Source organism: Rattus norvegicus, chromosome 9 (assembly GCF_036323735.1).
Source record: "Rattus norvegicus strain BN/NHsdMcwi chromosome 9, GRCr8, whole genome shotgun sequence".
Classification (NCBI taxonomy): Eukaryota; Metazoa; Chordata; class Mammalia; order Rodentia; family Muridae; genus Rattus; species Rattus norvegicus.
Genome location: NC_086027.1, coordinates 97,640,347 through 97,660,628, shown reverse-complemented (window position 1 = coordinate 97,660,628; position 20,282 = coordinate 97,640,347). Strand labels below are relative to the sequence as shown.

Genomic DNA, 20,282 nt, shown 5'->3' with positions numbered 1-20,282 from the left:
TGGACTTCAAGTTGAACAGGGACTCCTCCTCTGCGCCCACAGTGCGTTCAAGAGTCATGATGTCCACGGCACCCACCATCGGAGACTGATCGTGTTTTCCCAGAGTTCCTGCTACAGCACAGGCTGAGCTGCCACCAAACCCACGCAGCTCCCTGCTGGGAAATTACTATGTATGTGTAGAGGAGTTAAAGGGGGCGTGGTAAGGTTAATCTAGACCCAGGCCTCTTACATCATCTTATTTACAACAGCTCTCTTGGGAGGGTGAAGCTGGGAATGGGGCTCCCTGCAGTACCCGGCAACCCACTCTCACAGAAGCTGACAACAGCATAGTCTGGATCCCCTCTGTGTCCCTACTGAGTTCCCTTCTCTTTACATGTGTAAACAAACAAGTGAGCCCAAATTTCCCGCTGCTTTCTCCACAAGAAGTTTAACCTGGGGAAGCTCTTAGGGCCAAGGCAAAGCTCCTAACTAATTGTGCCTGCCTGCGTGCGTGCATGTGTGAAGTGACAGCTACCTACAACAAACTGTATTTGTTTAAATGTGGAATACGTGCACAAGAGACGTACAGACCTCAGGTTGGAATGGCACATACACCGGGGTCAGTATGACCTTGGGGCAGAGCTTTCTCGAGGCAGACCCTCAGACACTGTCAGATGCACAGGGTACAATGGTGGCTGCACAGGAAGCCTGGGGCTCATCATACCGAGTGCCTTTCTCCTGTACCTGCCCGGAGGTGATGGTTGGTACCAACTGTCTATTTGACAAGACCTTAGATCGCCAAGGAGATGGGCCTCTGAGCCTGACCAAGGGTGGCTGTTCTCATTATGCTGACTGAGATGGGAAGACATGCCCACTGTGCTGGTGTGGGTCCTGGACTGTGTAAAATCAAGTGAACCGAGAACCAGCATCATTAATTCTCTGCGTCCTGCTCTAGACTGTGGCTGTGGAGGGACAGGTTGTTTCAAGTTCCCTGTTGCCCTGACTAACATGAAAGATGGACTGCACCCTGGAAATCTGGGCCATATAAATCCTCTCCTCTAAGCTATGTTGCTGGTGTGTTTCATCACAAGAAAAAAATGAAACTAAGGCACAGTCTCCTCCAAGAGGCAGAAAATAGAAGCCTTGCCCTGTCTGCCAGAACAGGAGGTGGTCTAAAGGCTTCATGGGAGATCGCAGCCCCTCACATGAAATCAGGAACATCTGCACCTCCTTCTCCCTGGCCCTCCCTCTGTCCTTGCAGGTGTGGGCTGTCCTTGCAGGTGTGGGCTGTCCTTGCAGGTGTGGGCTGTCCTTGCAGGTGTGGGCTGTCCTTGCAGGTGTGGGCTATCCTTGCAGGTGTGGGCTGTTCTAGCAGGTGTGGGCTGTGCCTATTTCTGGGCTCTTTCCACTTAACTAGATCATGGTGCCAGTAGAACAGTAAGCTTGGTAAGGATAAAAGTGCTGATGCTATCTTTTGAGACATTTTTCAAGGGAATCACAGTACACTGTAGTCTAGGGTTCAGTGAGGGATGATGTGGGCCAAGAAGACTGGCAAGCTTGTGGGGATGCCCACTCCTGTCAACTGCCAGAAAGCTTCCTGATTCCATCCAGCAGACTTGGAAAACGATGTCACTTTGAGATCAACCCAAGGGGACGGAACCAAAACATGATATATTTATATGTCTAAAAATTTCTAGAAGCCATTCTGACAGTCATATTCCAGAGCAGATGCATTTGCTTTTCCTTCTTAAAAACATATAAACTTTAAAAAAAATTCAGCCACACATACCCAAACTCCCTGGGTACCTAAATTCCCTTATTTTAAACTCAATTCTTTTCTTGTTCCAGCCTTTAGATCAAGTCATCAAAGAGAAAAGGGGAAAAAAACAACACAGGAGTCTGGCTGGGAGTGCGCGCAGTACTCACCTGTGCCTCCGGGGGACCCCCTTCATCCCTAATCAGCAGCAGATAACTCTGTCCATCAACAACAATCTCCTTCTTGAACCTGCCACCTGCCACACACAAAACACAATGTTACAGAAGAAGATGGAGGAGGTGGGGCAGACAGACACGGGCTTCACTTGGGGAAAAATACGCTCTAGGCCAGGCTGGGTGCCGGCTGGGAGAACTTAGGAGTAGATCTTATGTATCTCCCACAAGTGCTGCGTTTTTAGAGCTGAACTTAAACGTTTGTCTAAGAATCCGTGCTCCTTTCTGGTTACCAGGCACGGCCTCCTGTGCAATACCAGGAACCCCGGCTGAGCAGTGTAGACTTTTCATGTAGAGCTTAATGCATAAGTCAAGAGATTCTCACCCACTGGCAGACAGAGGGTGGGTGGGCTCTCATACCCAGAAATGCTTTCCATGCTTGAGCAGCGCCTGAGAACCTGTATTCTCCTCAAGGGAAACCCAGTGCTTGGGAGGGAAACACACAACGGCATGAGGATGGCGTCTCCGGAGTCACAGGCCACAGTTAGGGAAGGATGCCCGACTACTACACACGTTAGACAAAGCTACCGATGGGACTGCACAATCAGAGACAGAGCGCTGCAGCAGCTGACAGGGAGGCGTTAGAGACCACATGGGCGGGCACGGGTTAGCGAGAAACCGCCTGGGGCCCTGCTGGGATGTCAGGACAAAATGCAAAGAGATCTGGCAGAGGGAGGCCCACGGTGGACCCGATATACCCTGGACTGGGCTGTGAGGTCTGAACAGTGGAGTCATGCCACCTCTAAAAGCTGCCCTTAGACATTCGGGGCTCCAAGTGCCCTCTAGTCACTCTGCCTTCTCAGGGAAGGGCTCTTGTCTTACTGTGGGGTATGCATCCCTCCCTGGCTCTCACCTTGGAACTTCTGTAGATGCCTCACAGGAACCCCCAGTGAACCCGCTGGACTCTAAGCAAGTCTGTAAGAACCTTCCAGAGCCACGTCTGTCCCTGTCTCAGGTCTTGGCTGCTGCATCATCCACAAAGCTAAATAACCACACCCCCCCAACCGCAAACGTCTTTGGGACCTTCATTAAGTAGGTGCTTTCTGAGGCCAAGAGGGAGTAGCTGCCATTCCTACACAAGTATATACAAGTATGGGCATTTCGCGCGTGCGCGCGCGCACACACACACACACACACACACACACACACACACACGCACGCACGCACGCACGCGCACGCACCCACAGCCCTCCCTTCCCTTGTGTGGGCGGAACCTGGTGTAACAAAGGAGCTGTGCTTGCCTTTCCTCGCCTTCAACTTACTCAGTGCCAGAACACTGCCTAATGCTGCAGTACAAGGACGCACACATGCACGCACGCACGCACGCACGCACGCACGCACACACGCACGCACGCACACACGCACACACGCACGCACACAGAGGTTCCCACCCTGAGCAGAATCACAGGAAAGAGTTGGGAAGTACCAGAGAGTGGTGTTTGCAAAAGCAGATAGCTACCTCTTAGACAAGCTTGAAAACACCTCCCATGGGCATGTCAAAACCATAGGAGGGATTCTGTGACCCCAGATCCCCAAATCACAGATTCTTCAGCTGAAGAGGGAGTTGACGTCCTTCTCAGCCAGGCTCTGCCACACCTGACAGAGCAGACACTCCCCAAGTCTGACTGCTGAGAGAATGGCTGCACCCACATTCTACCACCATTACCAACTCTGTCTGAATCAGGGCTGCCCCCAAACCAGCCTCACCAGTCACCTCCCCTCCACGACAGTGACCACAACTGGAAGGCAGTAAGGATGCCATTTGGTGGACTAAACATACAGACCACACACAGCAGCATGAATGCAGTGGCCAGCATGACTGCTGATAGTACAACTGCAGCCTAGGGTGGGTGCGCACGCTTCTAGAAGGACACACATAACAAAGAACTTGCTTCCAGAGGTAAATGTGCATACAAGCTGGGGTGGCCATCACTGCTACATCCTCGATTTTATTTTTAAAATAAGATTTGGGAAACTTCCTGGAGTTTTTTTTTTCTTCTTTTAACCTTTAAATTTATTTTCATTTCATATGTGTGGCTGTTTCGCCTTCATGTATCAGATCCTCTAGTCACAAACAGATATGAGCTGCCATGTGGGTGCTGGGAATTGAACCCAGGTCCCCTGGAAGAGCAGCCAGTGCCCTTCACTGCTGAGCCGTCTCTCCAACACCAACCTTCTGTTTCTGATGAAACAGATGGGAAGCCAAACTTCAAGTGAAAAACAATGTCTGCAAAGCAACCTGCCTTTCTTGGCTCTGGGAAATCTCTCCTTTTCAACCCTGGACCCAGACATGAAGCTAGACACTCTCACCGGAGTCTGGGGAAAGCAGAGTCTGTGTGGAGTTTAAAAACCTTTCCTATGGTCCTCTGAGGTCTGGCTTTCATGATCGGATTGATGATGGGATCATCACCACCTGCATCATCACCTGCATTACCACCTGCATCACCACCTGAGAGATGCAAGAGCCCAATTGCCAGAGAAACCATCTCTGAGGGTCACAGCAGCTGCCAGGCAGGTCTAAGCCATGCTCCTGGAGCTCTGTAGTTACAGGAGAAGGCGTTACATGGGGTGACCTAAGGGTCTCCAGCAGGGCACAGATTTGCTTTTCTGCATTGAATCCCTGCAGGGCTGGGGCTAACTCCATGGCACTTGACCTATGTCCCTATCGTCGGTCATCCCAGCAGCCCCTGCCCAGTGGCTGGAGAGGTAAACTGCAAGGCTGGATATACATGAGGCTTCTCTGTCTTACTCTGGACAGTTGGTCTCAGCAGCAGCCCTGGCTGCCCACAGATCCCAGTCACCCCGCCCCCCCCATAGAATCATGGACTTTGCAGTGACTGTCCCTCCAGCAGGCTCCCTACAGGAGCTCCTGTCTAGTCCCTAGGGCCTGACCATAAGAGGAGGTACTGAACTGAGTACCATGACTACTCTGTAGCTCTGTGGGGCAGGCACACCTGGGGCCTGAGCAAGCAGGCCCAGCATCTACCAAAATAACACTGGCATGTGTCCTACACGCTCACCCAAACAGGGGACTGTCCTTGGCAGGGAGTGGGTGCCTCGCAAGCACTTCTACTGAGGTCGGGATCCCGCATCTGAAATGCCAGTAACAGCTCTTGAGAGCACAAGAGCCGAGTTTGGGACTGTCACCCGGCTTCACCGGCCAGGCGGGCTTCACTTGAATATCTGATGTTTGCTGAGAATCAAAACTACTGTGGATTCTGGGATACTCTGGATTCCTGGGTTTTCAAAGTAGAGATGCCCACTCTACTTTTAAATTCAAACCTGCCATCTTATCTTGGCCATGAGGTCTTGTTTTCTACCAAAAATTTCAGAAGATGACCAAATTCAAATTTAATTTTTAATGTTTTTTTTTTTTTAGTGGAATCTGAAAGCCATCTTTGCGCAGATGTCACGTGAGTCTTCTCTGCTACTCCAACGTCGGTGTGTGTGCTGCCAACGTACACAAAAGCACTCTATAGACTTAAAGTGTCATTTAATGTCCAAATCCAAGTCCTTCTCTCACGGGCCTATTCTATCCAGCCATCCAGGTCCAGCCCCATGGTCTTACTATGAAGCTGTGCGGGGAAGGACCGTCAGCTGCTCTGACCACTGGTTATGATTACCTAACATTAAATTGCAAAAGGTGGCACCAATATACACTTGACCACTTGATGGATGGCACTGACCAGTGCCTAGCTCACCTCTTGTGTGTGTAGGTGCTGGGGTGTCCTTGAAGGGGAGTCGCCCTATAACGCAGAGCCCCATACCTTTGCCCCGGGGCTGAGAACTGTAATGGCTGCACCTCTGCCCCACCCTAAGGTGCTGATTGGCAGGACTCTGCAACTAGGGAAACTTTCCCATGATGGGAAACGCAGTCCCTTGCCTGTTTCATAGTAACTCTTCCCCAGCGACAAGGCTCCCTTTGCAGCAGGATGAGCACTGTGGCCCAGCACAGCTTCCTGAACTGAATCTGGACAGCAGGGCTGTACTCATCTCCTCTGAGAACCCAGCATGGAGTTAACTCAGTCTGAGGTCTCTGCCTCACCTCCAACATACATGTACCTGCCAGCTTCCGTGGCCTGGTGTGGCCTGGATCATGTGTGCGTGCGTGTGCGTGCGTGCACATGCATGCGCACACATGCGTGTAGTGCACATGTGTACACCTGCCAGAAGTCAGCCTTGGGTGTTGATGCTCTGGGGCCCTACCCCTTGCTTTCTGGGATAGCAGTGCTGCCCTAGAGCCTGCTCACCGGGCCAAACGACTAGTAAGCTAGGCTCAGGGAGTCGCCTGTCCCTCTCTTGTACCAAGTTTACAAGCATGCATACATAGATGGCATTAAACCAACAGAGACAAAGGAGTTCTGGGGATTGGGCTCGGGTCCTCCTGCTCTGTGACAAGCACTTTACCAATCTAACACCCCCTCCTCAGCATCCTGACTTCTCCCCCAAGCCGGGGGGTGCAGAAAGAAACTTCTGCTCAGCAATACACATGGCCAGCTCTTCAGAGAGAACTGTTCAGTGAAGGGAACAGTGTGCTGGTGAGAGAGGGGCGCGGCTGTGTTCTCTGGCTTTAAAGCATACTTTTAAAGGTCTGATTAGGGGTGTTTCTCACCGTCCAACCTCAGCCAATTCCAAGGTGACTATTCTGAGACGCTCACTGTAGGAACCAGCTCTAAATCTGGGACAGCACATGCCAGATAACTGGGTTCCTTCTGTTTCAGCTCACACCGGGAGGAGCTGCCATGGTTTATTCCTCTCGTATGCTGGGCCAGGGTCCCATCTCCGTCCAGTTCTGCTTTACGGGGTAAAGAGTTAGTGGAATTTTCCTATTCCAAAAAAAAAAAAAGGAACTGCCTGGCGTAAGTAAGGCCACAGATGTCTGCCTGCTTCATCATTTCCAATACTTGCACTGAAAGCTAATACCGTATCTGTAACAGTTGTCCAAGCAACTGGGGACAATGACAAGAACCTTCTCACAGTGACATATTCCCCACAACTGTCCTGTGATACAAGCCTCAGAGACCAGCCCAGAGTCTTTGGAAGCCTTTTAGACACTAAGGGACAGAGAAACTCCCGCCCTCCCACAGGCTGGCAGGAAAGCCAGAGCTTCTGGTTCCCTGACTGTGCTCTTCTATGTGAACACCAAGTCCCACATGACCCTAATGTGACCCTGCCTGCAAATGTGCCATTCTCCTCAGCCTTGGAGCTGATACGGAGGACGCAGGGAGCCGAGTAAGCCTTCTTCCAAATACGACACCCCCCCTCGGGGGTGACAGCTCCGAGACCACAGACCTCTGCTGAAACCATCAGGTCTTCTTGTGGTTGTGCCCATCTCTGGTTTGGCATGCACAAGTGAGGGCCCAACATTACACTAAGCTGGAGCTGCCTTTGCAGGGCCACTGCAAAGCTCACCTGAGCCTAACCCAGTGACCCTTGCAGCAGGTGCCAGCTGGCCCAGAGCCCAGACCCTGGCAAGAACGGACAGACAGACATGGTGCCAGGTCTCTTCTTGCCGCTTATAGGTAGGTATTTGTGAGATCAGCCTCCCCCCCCCCCCCGCCCCCAGCTTCGTGGTGAAGGAGGACAAGTCCCTGCACATGTGATCGCCTGATCCTCTAAAGCAAAGGGGACTGAGAAACACTGGGGGCTGCAGAGGCCTTTTCTGTTCTCCCTAAGGGGACATAAACTTGATCACAAATGTGCCAAACTCCTTTAAAAATTAATGCAGCTGTTAAACTATGACAAAAATATTTAAGCCAGTACTTTATGAGATTGGGGCTCTGGAAAAGTTTAGTATTGTGATATTTAAAAGGAATTTTGGACCACATAGTATTTTTACAGTGGGAACAGAGGTTATTGGTAACACACTCGTTTATAAAACTTAACCAAAACAGATTTCCTCTGCTGTGCTTTTTAAACTTACGGTGGGAAGTTTAAAAAAAAAAAAAAAAAAAAAGACCACAGCAGTATGCTAAGAGTGAGCTGAGGAGCCAACCACAGAGCCTGTCAGGGCGACCCACCACAGAGGAGGCCTCAGTTAACTCAAGTCTCCGTCGGGAGAAAGACTGGGAAGGAAAGGAACACCTCAGACTGAAGCTGGGCTGGCACTTCAGAACTTCACGGGGCCTGAACTGACCCCTCCATTCCTGAAGAGACGAGGGAGGTGGAGGAGCGGAATGAGGAGGAGAGCCACAGGGCAAGGCTATGGGAACAACCTGAGGCCCCACTGAAGAAACAGAGCCCTCTCTCACAGCTGCCTCCTAGAAGAGGGGCTTCCCATCTGCAGAAGCAAGGCCTGGACCCACAGCAATCTGAGGAAAAGGCACTGATGCCCTATGCCCCAGGACATACAACGGATACTGGAGAAGGGCCTTCAGCAGATGCACAGGGGCAACAGGGCTCTGGTCCCCAACCAATATGGAGTTGCCTTCCTGGGGTGGGGGGCAAACAGAGGGAACCAGGACACTATGGCTGGTGACAGATGGAGGTCTCCAGAAGGGCATTTTCTGAGGAACAGCCACTACCGCTTCGGAGCCCTAGTCTGTGTGGATAACCTAAAATGATACAGATACCCCCCCCCAAAAGAAGAGTCAATACAGCTCCAGTCTCCAAGACAATGATGGAACAGAGATGCACACATGGGAGAGCGGAAACAATAAGGACAAGATTTGGGGCAAAAAGATCCCATCTGAGGAGGGGCCAGTGGGGGAGGGGAGGGGAGGGGAGGAGGCAGTGAACCAACCTCAGGAGGGAACGAAACCCAGCCACAGACGGATACTGCACTCATGCGTCACACTTGAATACAGCATAGCCAACAGGCAGGTGCTCGGTAAGAGCTGAGGGCCAACAACAGCACATAGGGCCCCGTGTCTAAAGCTTGACAGAGAGCAGCTTGGGAGCTGAGACAGAGCTAGCTGGCCAAGGGCGGCAGAAGCTGGAGCCGGAAACCCCAGATCCCATGTGCACGCGGCACCACTGCTCTCCTAGGCTTCGTTGACACATCCAGTGACGTCCACGTGTCTCTCACATGGCCTAGAGAGCCATTTCTCGGATGGCCCCTGGCACTAAGCTGTGCCTGACTGTGCTGTAGACGGTAAGAAGCTATTTCCATAAAAGGCCAGAAAGTGAGTGTTTCAGACTCTGCCAATGTTTATTTTTACTTAGTTGTGAAAACCTCTTCATAGCTCATCGGCCGCAACAATTCAGGTCCAGGTGACCGCTGCTTGAAGGTTTCTGTGGGTCCCTCCCTCCTGTGCGGGGGACTGAACCCAGGGCTTCAGCTGGCCGAGGCCCCTGAGCTGCATGCCAGTCTGCACGTGGAATGCTCCTCTTGTAGCTGCGCACATTTACCGTTCTGTTCCACAGGTCTCTGGGGCTTCATTTGTGCTGCAATCCCACTAATTTGTTTATAGAAGGAATGCATGAGGTTTGCTCAAGGAAGGCCTCTGCTCCTCCTGAAAGGACTCTCCACTGAGAGGACCCACACCTCATACTAGGGAGCACCATCAGCACACTGGCCTCCACTCCGAGCTGGCAAGGCAAGATGTCCTTGTGCCCTCTTCGTGGGACTGACCTGACAGAGCTCGATTCCTCCAGGACCAGCCTGCATCTGGAACGTCTTGGAATAAGGTCTATGCACCATAGATGCTGGTGTGCCGGCCCCAGGCTGGCACGGGCTGAAGAAGTCAACAATCCTGAAGGGACGCGAGGGCTGAGTGCAGAGGCTCCTGCAGATCTCCTTTACCAAAATCCAAGTCGGTCCCAAAGCCAAGAGGAAGTCTGGGATCTGCTATCTGCACGGCCCCTGCCACCATCTCCACAGCATGTACTATGTCATGGTCACTTCCGGTGGATGGTGACCCCATACTTGGGGTGTGACAATTCTTTAAGAGTCCTGTTCTAGTCAGGCGTCGAACTTTACTTCATGCAAGCTAAGGTGTGCACGCAACCTATTGCTGTGCCAAGGGCGGGCACAGTGCGGACTGGTTCTGCCATCCAGTGCGCTCCCAGCAGGCACACACACTGTCTCTTCAGCACAGTGGGTTTACTCATTTGGCCCTCACAGAACTGTGTTTCATTACTTTGTCTCCTCTTTTTCATGGTGTTAGCTTTTTAAAAATTAAATGTTTAGCAACAAGCAGTGGGGCTCAAAAACCCAGACTCTGTTGCCACACATGCTGACCTCACGGTCACAGGGACAGGCCAGCCTCAGGCCCAGCGGCACACATGGCAAGTGTCTCTGCCTAGGTCCCACCTAAGAATCCTAACACAGTGCACCCTGGAAACCTCCACGGACAGAGGCAGGACAGCACTACCAGCTATGTCTGCTTTCCTTTTCTAGTCTGGACCAATCACAGATAAATCAATTACATGAACTCATTACGGCCACACAATGTAGGCTGCTGTGTGTATGAGGTGCTGTGCTGAGATTAAACACACACTGTGTTGGGTTCAGTTCTCCTTGGGAATTGTGGCCTGCTCCCACAGTAGCTCTGACAAGCACACACGTCCTTGTGTGAACCAGGAAGGGAAATGTTTCCAGGAAAGAGCAGACCGCCTGGGCTCGGTGGATCCACAGAAGTTAAGGAGACACTTGTGCGAGGCAGGTTTGGGGCTACATAGTGCTATTCAACTCTGGTTTGCACCACGCTTAGTGAGTGACAGGAAAATGAGATGCGTTGCACGGACCCACTGTTTACATTCCCAAAGAACACTTGCCATTCATTCTGCAGATAAGACACAGGGCTTGGTTCTCCCTCCATAACCAGCAGTTCAGGAGCCAACGGTGAGGCAGAGCTCACTACTGTGTTCCAGGAGACTAGCTGTTCAGAACGTTTCCTAATACCTACACATACTGACTGGTTCAGAGAAAAGCACAAGGCCAGAGCAAAGTCAGTCAGAACAGTCCCTGAATACTTTTCTGCAAAAACAAAGAACTGAAAAGCAAGAGAGAAACATTCCACTTTTTCTCTGTACCAGTTATGACCACCACGGTCAGAGGCATCAACAAAGTGCTTCACGTCTAATGGGGAGAGCGGCCAGCTGGTTAGGTGTTAAGGCCAGGACATAGCAAGAGATGGGAGATGGAGGAGCCTGGTGAAGCACATCCAGAGTCGATGCTCCGGGGACACAGGTCCAGAAACCAACCTTCCCTATTTTAGGCGCTCTAGACTGGTTCCCTATCCCTTGCCTTTACCCCCAGCTGCAGACTGGTACAGTAAACCTAGTCTTGCTCCATCCAGATCCCAGCAGGCTGTCGCCACGAGGTGTCCTAAAAGTGGAAGCAGGCTGCCCACTGATGACAAAGTCAAGGACAAATGATACAGCAGACACACGTACTAGATGTGGGGTCAAGAGATACCTGGCAGGTAAAGTGATGAACTTCAGGGTAAGATACACCTCTGGAGTAAACATATCTCGAAACTTACTCCATGACTGTAAACGTGAAGCCAGCTATGCTCTTCCTGCCGAGAACAGTTATGCTGTTGGACTGGTGATGCAGCTCAGTGGGTAGAGTGCTTGTCTAGCATGCATGACACTCTGGTGCACAGCTGTAATATCAGCATTGGAGAAGCAGAGGCAGGAGGATGGGATGCTCAAGTCACCCTCTGCTACATAGTAACATCAAGGCCAGGCTACAACATACCAAACCCTGTTCCAAAAGTATAAAAAATAATAATGGCTGTACTCAACTCTTTATGTGCTGTCCTGGGACAGCAACAGCCACGTGGAAAGCCAGGCTGGCTGATTCTGACTCTGGAGCCCAGTGGCGTCCAGGTGCATGGACGTCTAGTGACCTGCCCAGCACGTGCCAGCTGGCCTACCCTACCTAGAGGGCTGAAGACCTGACCTGGCCAGGTGTAAACCAGGTCCACGTAATGATCAGGGAAACAACTGCTTCCTGGATGCACACACCAACCTCAGGCTCTAGGCCAGCTCTCAGAGAGTCTTCGGCTTCTTGCTGAAGTAATGATAAAAACACGGACAAGCCACCGAGTTCCTGCCAACCAACGGAAAAACACATTTTGTTCTGCCAGACTCACGGATGCCAGAAACATGACAACCTCCTCTTTCCTGGCGTTGTCACTCTTTCCCCTTGTTCACAGTGCATGCTTCTCTTGTTACATCTTCCAAAGTCTAGTAAAGAATTGAGCGTCCTTCACCTGTCTTACGCAGTATCGTACGCAGGCTCTGTGCCGCACAAATTGCATGCAACACTCAGCATGGAAGTAAGGTGGGGGCAGTCCTGTTAGGAACCAGGTTAGCACCTCAAACCGACCAGAATACCAACTGAACTGAACTACGGAACCGACCCACCAGTAGGCCCATGATCTCAAGGCTCAGACAAAACCTAAGCAGTTGCTTCTGCTAAAATCCATAGGTTGCAAGCAACAGGGTAAAATTCACGTTAAAAAACATAAAGGGGTAGATTTCAAAACCACTCCAGTTTTATTAGGGTTATATGCATTTTTGTTTTGCTCAAACGTCAGAGGATCGAGAAGAGTTTGAGAAGAAGCCTACCATCTGTGCAGCAATAGTGGCTTACTGGACTTTTTAAAAGTTTACTGGATTTGGAAAAGGTTCTCAGAGCCAAAGGCTTAAATGGGTTTCAGCAACTCTGAGAGATCAGGTTGGGTGTTTACCACAGCATTTGTTTCTAGGAGACTAAGCAAACATCCATTAACAAAATATTTCAGATCCACGTGCTTCTGAGAACACACTCACTAGCCTGATGCTAGCCAGACACATCTGTCAGGAGGCCAGTCCAGGCAGGCATTGTGGGGAATATCAAGACTGAGGCATGGGACAGCGGCTCTCAGGCAACTGCTGGCTGGATATAAGTGACCACCAGGAACCTGCTGTAGCATGTGACATCAGCAGCCCAGACAAAGCAACTCAAATAAAGTCTGAGTGGGAAACCCAGTGCTCTGGTCTCTGCTACACGTGGCACCCACGATCCCATACCTTCCCACCTATCCACGAATGTAGCAAAGACCTTAGAGCTTCTAGACCCAGGAGAAGATACCAACCACTTGCTATCTTGTTCTCTGGTCTAAGTTCCTGGTTGTCAGGCGTGGTCCTACATAACATGAAGGCTGAGCCTTTATTGGTCTAACCTCAGTTCAGGGGATGCCAGGGATGCCCTAAAGCTGTCTGAGGGTTTCAAGTGGACTAATCCAGAACGGTGAAAGGGTCCTTGAGCAGAAGACAGCACTGGTGGCTACAGCCACCCCTGAGAACATCCGTGGGAGCGGAGGCTCAGAAGCAGCAGAGTTGGAGCCTCTCGTGGCACTCACATAGGACAGGCCCACACAGGAAGAGACCACCCGTGGCTCTGCGGTGACAGGGTTGTCATTACACAAAGGCAGAGATTTTTCTAAGTATTCTACATAAGTTACTCTGTGTTCATCAGATGCTGGATGTTGTAAAACTGCTAAACGGCCAAGACAAGCTGGGAACCCTGACCACTCAGCTCCAGGCAGTCATGATTGCTACTAGCAAAGCCTCTTCAGGGCATAGCAGGAGCTAGGAAAAGAGACCGACTGCACAGCAGCCCTGGCTGCATTCTTAAACGCTCCCAGATTATGGGGTGCATTTTGTTTCCTTCTTTTCAGCCCTCCCCCAGCCCCTACACACATACACACATCTTGGTTTGTCTTTCTCCCAAGGTGTGGACTGCACTCCTTCTACAGGCAGGATACATCTAAGTCAGCTCTGAGTTTCTCCCAGGAGCAAAGCCCCGTGGTCTGCACACTCTGGTTAGCCAGGCATAACAAAGAAATGGCAGATTTTTGGTGGTTCTAGTTTCCTGGTGTGAGCTATGAGACTGCAGTGTTATGCTAGCCTCCAAGGGCTGGGGGTGGGGGGCGGACTTCATCAGATCGGCTGTGCCTTCTTCCAAGAGTCAACTGCCACTGGTGGGCCTGTGGACTGCTGACACTCTCTCAAAGGAATCCAGGACTGGGAGGGTCAGCAGACCCTCCCAGGAGAGTCTAGAACATCTTCTAGCCTGCACACGGTCTCAGTATGTCCGGAGTTGATGGTGTATGTAGGTTTAGAAAGGTTAATAGGAAGGGGTCTCCCATCTGCATGGCTATGGGGAAGCCATCATCCATGCTTGGTAAGAACTTTCCAGCATGACATTATGGGTCATCACACTCCTGCCAGTAACCCCTGCACCCCTGCTCTGTAAGGAAGCCCGAAGCTCTCCCCGGTGCTTCAGGGTGAGCTGTGATGGAATCATACTTGGAGTTTGTCACTGGAAGTGGGCTGTGTCAGTTAGTGCTCCCCAAGGCATTCCTTACAATGACTCAGTTCACCCTTAGACAATCAACCCTCCACACACCCCAGTTGCACACCCATGGGTCCGGTCAACCAAAAGCACCCCCCCCCCAATCATACCTACGAAGCATGCCGGATGTTTCCTTACACCACCATTACCAAACACTCAAAACATCGTGCTCGGGCTCCTCCACCACCCTCCAGTGCTTCAGTGGGAAAGCGCTGCCGTCCCCTCCCTAGAGAAAGATCCACCTTGGATTCTCTGCCTATACTCTGGCTTTCTTGAGTTACTTTGTGGCAAAAATGGGTGACTCAGAACCAGACTTCTGATTAGTTGTTTTCCAACTCTGGGAAGAAAGAAGAAACCTCTGGTGGGGATCTCCAGGCTGCTGTCTATGCACCCTCACTGTGTATAATACACTTGGGTAGCCAGGAGAGCACAGAAATAGGGCTGGGGCAGAGGTGGAGCCGGGCCTCCTGACGGTGTGTCTCCGTCACCACGCTCCTGGTTAGACACCTACTGGCTGTCCGTGTAGACTCACCTAGGGTAACCAGAACCTTGAAGTTTCTGCCTACAAATTGGAACAGGTTAAGAGCCAATAAGCAATGAATGAAAAAGTCAGTGGCAAAAGGAACAAGTCTCTTGTGAATTATGCCCGTGTGGACTGAAACAGCAGGTCCACGTGGTTCTATGCCACACCTGGATATAGCCTTTTTTCCCTGAAGCTGTAGCCAGTGACAGTCGCTCTTGGAGTGAGACTTGACTTCCTCCCTTCTTAAGCAGTGAGTGAATCTTATAGCAGGCAAGCCTCAGCCTCAATTGAGAGAGAGAGAGAGAGAGAGAGAGAGAGAGAGAGAGAGAGAGAGAGCGTGTGTGTGTGTGTGTGTGTGTGTGTGTGTTTACAGACAATATGACTTCAACCCACAGTTCTGGCCCTGTCCCATCAGCAGATTGCAGCTGAAAAGTATCAGCTAGCGGTGATCAACGTTCTCACTGCCATTCTCAGGTTTGCTGCCTGGAACCTTAAAGCCATCTACTGGATCCATCACTATAGAAACACCGAGGCCCCTGGGGACATCAGGCTTCTGTAGTCTCAGTGCCACTCCATCTGCACGGCCCTCCGGGACCACAACTCACAGACAGGAGGAAACGCCCAGAGAAGGCAGCCCAGGGCCCACCATCCTGGAGGACACAGTAAGTGTCCTGGGATGACACAACTCCTGACACCTCCCACATGCTGTTGACAAGCTGTTTCTCTAGATTTCTCCCCACAGAGTTAAAATCCTGTGAAACACATGGGCTTGGTATCAGGGAAGAAAGGTAACACAGCTGAGTGCTAAGCACTTAACACATGAGAGGGACCTGGAATTACACAGCCCAAACTCTAATTAGCAGCTATTAATAGGGCTCTGAAAGGGAGGTGTGAGGTCACACCCAGCCTGGTTCCATCCTGTGGGACTTGAAAGCCAACAGTGCTAACCAACCCAGTCCAAGGGAACAGATGAAGCTGAGCCCTCCTCCATGGCTCTGCGTACACTGGTATGGTGCCAAGCCGCTGCTGCCGCCGCCGCCGCCATCACCACCGCCACCAAGACCTGTCCTGCCTGCCTCCTAAAGGAACCAAACTCACCAAGGGATATTCCTTCTGCTTTCAGCCACTTCGTCTATGGTATTTTGCAACAGCAGCCCGGTGTTAACCATACACCCCCACACACAGAGACAGTCAGACAGACAGACAGACAGACACACACACACACACACACACAGACACACACACACACACACACACACACACACACACAAACATATACATTTACAAACACACTCGCTCACACACAAACACATAAAGGAGACCACTTGTACACGAACCGCGCTCTTTTAGCTCCTCCCAGGATCACTGACCGCCCTGCTGAGATAAACAGGCTCCCCCGAGTCTCTAATTAAAAGTAGCATTAAATACAAGGCATAAAGTGCTTTATCTTGACTACACCTCCCAAGCTTCAGGTCAGCTCTCTGCTCTCATGGAGTAAAATGCCAACTAAAAAGGTGTCACTCAGGAAGAGAGAACTGAGCTACCCTGTATGGTGACACTAAGAACCTGAAGGAAACAGTCCGGGGGTGACTGCACCAGAAATGTTTCTGTTAGGAGGCAGAGCTTTTCTCAAAGTGTGACCGTTCTGTTTTAAGCTCCCTCCCAATACCCAAACCTCCCTGGGGCAAGTCAGGATCACAGTGTGGTGGTTTGAATGCTTGGCCCAGGGAGTGACACTATTAGGAGGTGTGGCCTTGTTAGAATAGGTGTGGCCTTGCTGGAGGAAGTGTGTCACTGTGGGGGTGGGCGCTGAGATTCTATGTTCAAGCTCTGCCCAGTGCAGAACAGAGTCTCTTCCTAGCTGCCTGCAGGGGGGCTCCTCTCCTGGCCACCTGCGGATCAAGATGCAGAACTCTCTGCTCTCTTTCCAGCACCATGTCTGCCTGCATGCTTTCTCCCATGATGATGATGAACTGAATCTCTGAAACTGTAAGCCAGCCCCAATGCTATCCTTTGTAAGAGTTGCCTTGGTCATGGTGTCTCTTCACAGCAAGGAAAGGATATTTATGAATGCATTAAGCCAGAGGAACAACCCTGTGCCTCCATGAACAGGAATGGGGAGAGTCCAGTGAGCTGCACGGACTAGCAGAAATGGCTATGTGATGGTGGAGTGGCAGCTGTGGGATTTCTGTGACTTGGACATGGTTTGAGTGTATCTCCAAAGGTCTGTTTCCCAACAATGGAGGGTGTCAGATCCTTTAACAGATGGGTTACAGTGCAGGGAAACTATAAAAGAGGGTTTTCCCTCAGAAGGGATTAATGTAGATCTGGAAGGATGTTGGTTCACCTCAGTAGAAAGGGTACTTGTAAAGAGCAGTACTGTCCCCATCCCACACTCAAATCTGTTTCAGAATGTGGTCTACTGTCATACACGCTTTGGCTAATCATACACGCTCTGGCTAAGATACCACCATGAGGCCCTCACCAGACCCCAAACATGTAACTGTTCAATCGTGGCCCTCCAGTCTCTCAAACTGTGGGCTAAAATAAACCAGTTTTCTTTCTAAAGCAAAGGGGGATTTCATTATAGCAAGGGAAAATGGAGTGCCACAAAGGACAAATCAAAAGGCAACTGCCACACAAAGAAATTGGAGGGTTGCAGAGCTCACTCCAAACCCAAAGTTCCAGCCAGGCACCAACCACACCTGTCCTCCTGAGCTGCACCCTCCCACCTGCGTCCTAACAAGTCACCCGAAGGATGGTGGAATTACAACTATCCTTGACAACGTCCTGCAGGCCTCTCCACACCCCAGATAACGACAGTAAATGAGACTCCAAGCCCTAGGCACTGCATGCAGCTTCTTAGGTCTCAGCCGCCGTGAGGAATTGCTTACATTAACTCAGGAGGAAAAGACCAGGCATCTCCCAGCTCTAAGTTCCCTGACCCCACAACAGAATCTCAGGATTGCAGGGCAGCAGCGGTGAGGAGCCAAAGGCGGATCACACATTCCTTTGCCTCCTGGTTCTGGGGCAGGGCCCAAGGGTCACAGAGATAGGAAACAGAAGCCAGCTCTCAGATCTTCAGAAGCACAGAGACAATAGCTGCTATGGCTGCATTCCAGACAGGAACTCATGGTGGCTCCTGGGACACAGAGCTGCCCAGGCCAAGGGGCTTCCAGGCACACAGAGGGCTCCTCACTCGCAGATGCAGTGGAGTATCCTGTTGGGTATTCCTGGGCACAATGCTGCTCAAAGCTCCCTCAGACAGAAAACAATCACCCTGAGCCCAAGGTTCACAGGAAGAGAACATGCATATAGGTAGGCAGGGAAGAAGGTGTGAGAGACAGCCTAAATTCTGTCTCCCAGATCCACAAGTCCTCAGCTATGTGTCTGCCAATGTGATGATCTATTCTCAGTCTGCAGATGGGGGCGGGGGGTGTTAGCAGCCAATGAGGTCATCTCACAGGGTACAATTTTTACTTCTGATGTGCGAATGCTCAAAAGAAACACCTCTGTGTGGATCGAAATAGAATGTCACATTCTACACTGCAAATAAATCAAGTTGGACACAGGCATGTTAGGACAGACTGAATGTCCAATGGGAAAATGACAGACACCAAAATAATAACCAAATGTAGATGTGGTCCAGCCTCTTTAGAACCAGCAACTTCGTGCTCAATTCGGCAGCACATACACTAGAACGGCAACTTCAGCACAACCTATGTGTAAAACCAACAGACCTCTAAGCCACAGTGTGACAGCAAGAGAACTAGAGGCTGGCCTGGAACTTCTGGCAATCCTAGCCCGAAACGTGTGTGTGGGAGACATTCGTCCGGAGAAGGCGAATGCTTGCCCTGCAGTTGGGTTGGCCGCACACCGTTGGCAGATGCGTTCACCAATTGTACAATGGTGAGCCCCACACACAGAAGCCCCTAGTCCAAAGCACCCCAGACTCCTAGTCAGGCTGGCTGTGGTGACCATTCATACTCAGGCACGAAGAAGAAAGCGCTTGAATGGCCCTGGATGGGTCTTGGGGGAAGATACTACCTTCCTCCCCCTCCTCCTCCTCACTGTGAGTTCCGAGTACCTGGGTCTGTAGTCCCCACAACCCCGAGCCTCATCCATGAGCCGTTGTTTGGATCCCCTCCTCCTCCCAGATCATCGTTCCACAGGGAGAATTTAAAAAGTGGGCGCTTCTCTGATGGGAGAGCCATGAGGGTTTCAAACCATGGCTGGGAAATACTGCAGGGTGACTGCAGGGTGACAGCAGAGCCCCCAGCAGGCCCCTCAGAATTCTGTTCTTTCTAGATGGTTCTACAGTCTTTAGGACAAGAGTTAAGGGGCTGGAACATGTGTTACAGGGGACACGTGAAGCTACTTTGGACTACCACTCAAAACACAGCTAAGGGACGAAACAGGGTGAGATGCTGAACTCAGGAAAAAGGTGACGAATGAGACAAAGTAGGTGAGACACAGAACAGGGTGGGAAGGGAGCGCTACAGGACAGGGTTGCGCCTCTCCTCTCTCCAAAACGAGACAAGCACTGCATGAAGGAAATGTATAGTTACCTGCGTCCATATCTGCAAAGAATGGAACAGCCAGTAAGAAAAAGAAGGAACCAGAAATTCAGTGTCTCAGAGTTGGATTTCAAAAGGTTACATGGGGAGAAATAGTTTAGGAAACGGCTCGTGGGCTACGCTTGCACTAAGGGGACTAAAGGGCTTCCTCCTACCACTGTCGTAAAGTTACTTAAGGAAAAAAAAAAAAGAGGAACAGAACCACAGACATGGGTATGTCAACAGAAGAATCAAAATGTCTAATGGCAAAAAAAAAAAAAAGAATGCCTAACTCACATGCAAAATGATTATTACATGTTTGTAATACGGTATAAAGGGAAATATACTTAAGACACGAGGCAGGGTGATCTGGGTATTTGTATTTAGAAAAGCTGGTGTCTGAGCAGCATCCCAAGGTCAGTGTCCAGATCAGAGAGCTGTCTGACCAATACTCAAAGGGGTAGCGCTGGACTAAAGTTCCAGGGGACACACTTTACAGTGGAAATGTGCGCAAGAACATCTCACGGTTAATGCTCGGAATGCTGGAGTCAATGCGCTAAAACCCCCATGGGAGGGAGCATACACCTGAGTCTCTCTGCTGCTTGGTGGCTTTCTTATGGCCTTCTCACGGGTCATCAATGGTTTAGAATATGCTACAGAGAAAATCTAAACCCTGAGCTCTAAGCAGGTAACTAAGCACCTGCTGAACAGCATACCTTCCGGAGACTCCTCCTGCACGTATGTGCCTGTCAGGTACCGGTGCACCAGCGCAGACTTGCCACTGGCCAGGTTACCCACAATTCCCTGTGGCAAAAAAGAAAAGACAATAGTTAGAGGTGATTTTTTGCACATGTGGTCATAATCATCCTGTCAAAATGCTGGAGAGATGCTCAAAAAAGAATGCAGTGACTACTTCTATCGGAGACAGAGTCAACCCCCAAAT

The 20,282-nt window shown here is 50.8% G+C and overlaps 1 protein-coding gene across 24 annotated transcripts in view; it reads right to left on the bottom strand.

The window, feature by feature from the left end:
* Positions 1-20,282, bottom strand: part of Agap1 (ArfGAP with GTPase domain, ankyrin repeat and PH domain 1) — a 435,489-nt gene that overhangs the window by 262,242 nt on the left and 152,965 nt on the right. For 15 of the 24 annotated variants that reach the window (XM_063267307.1, XM_063267311.1, XM_017596490.3 and 12 more), the window contains exons 3-5: positions 20,056-20,143; positions 19,352-19,363; positions 1,906-1,991 (exon numbers count right to left, since the gene is read on the bottom strand). In XM_063267307.1, coding sequence (XP_063123377.1) covers positions 1,906-1,991; positions 19,352-19,363; positions 20,056-20,143 — 186 coding nt within the window. The remainder of the gene's footprint in view (positions 1-1,905; positions 1,992-19,351; positions 19,364-20,055; positions 20,144-20,282) is intronic. The other 9 variants (XM_063267308.1, NM_001401593.1, NM_001108230.2 and 6 more) reach the window with 1 other exon arrangement.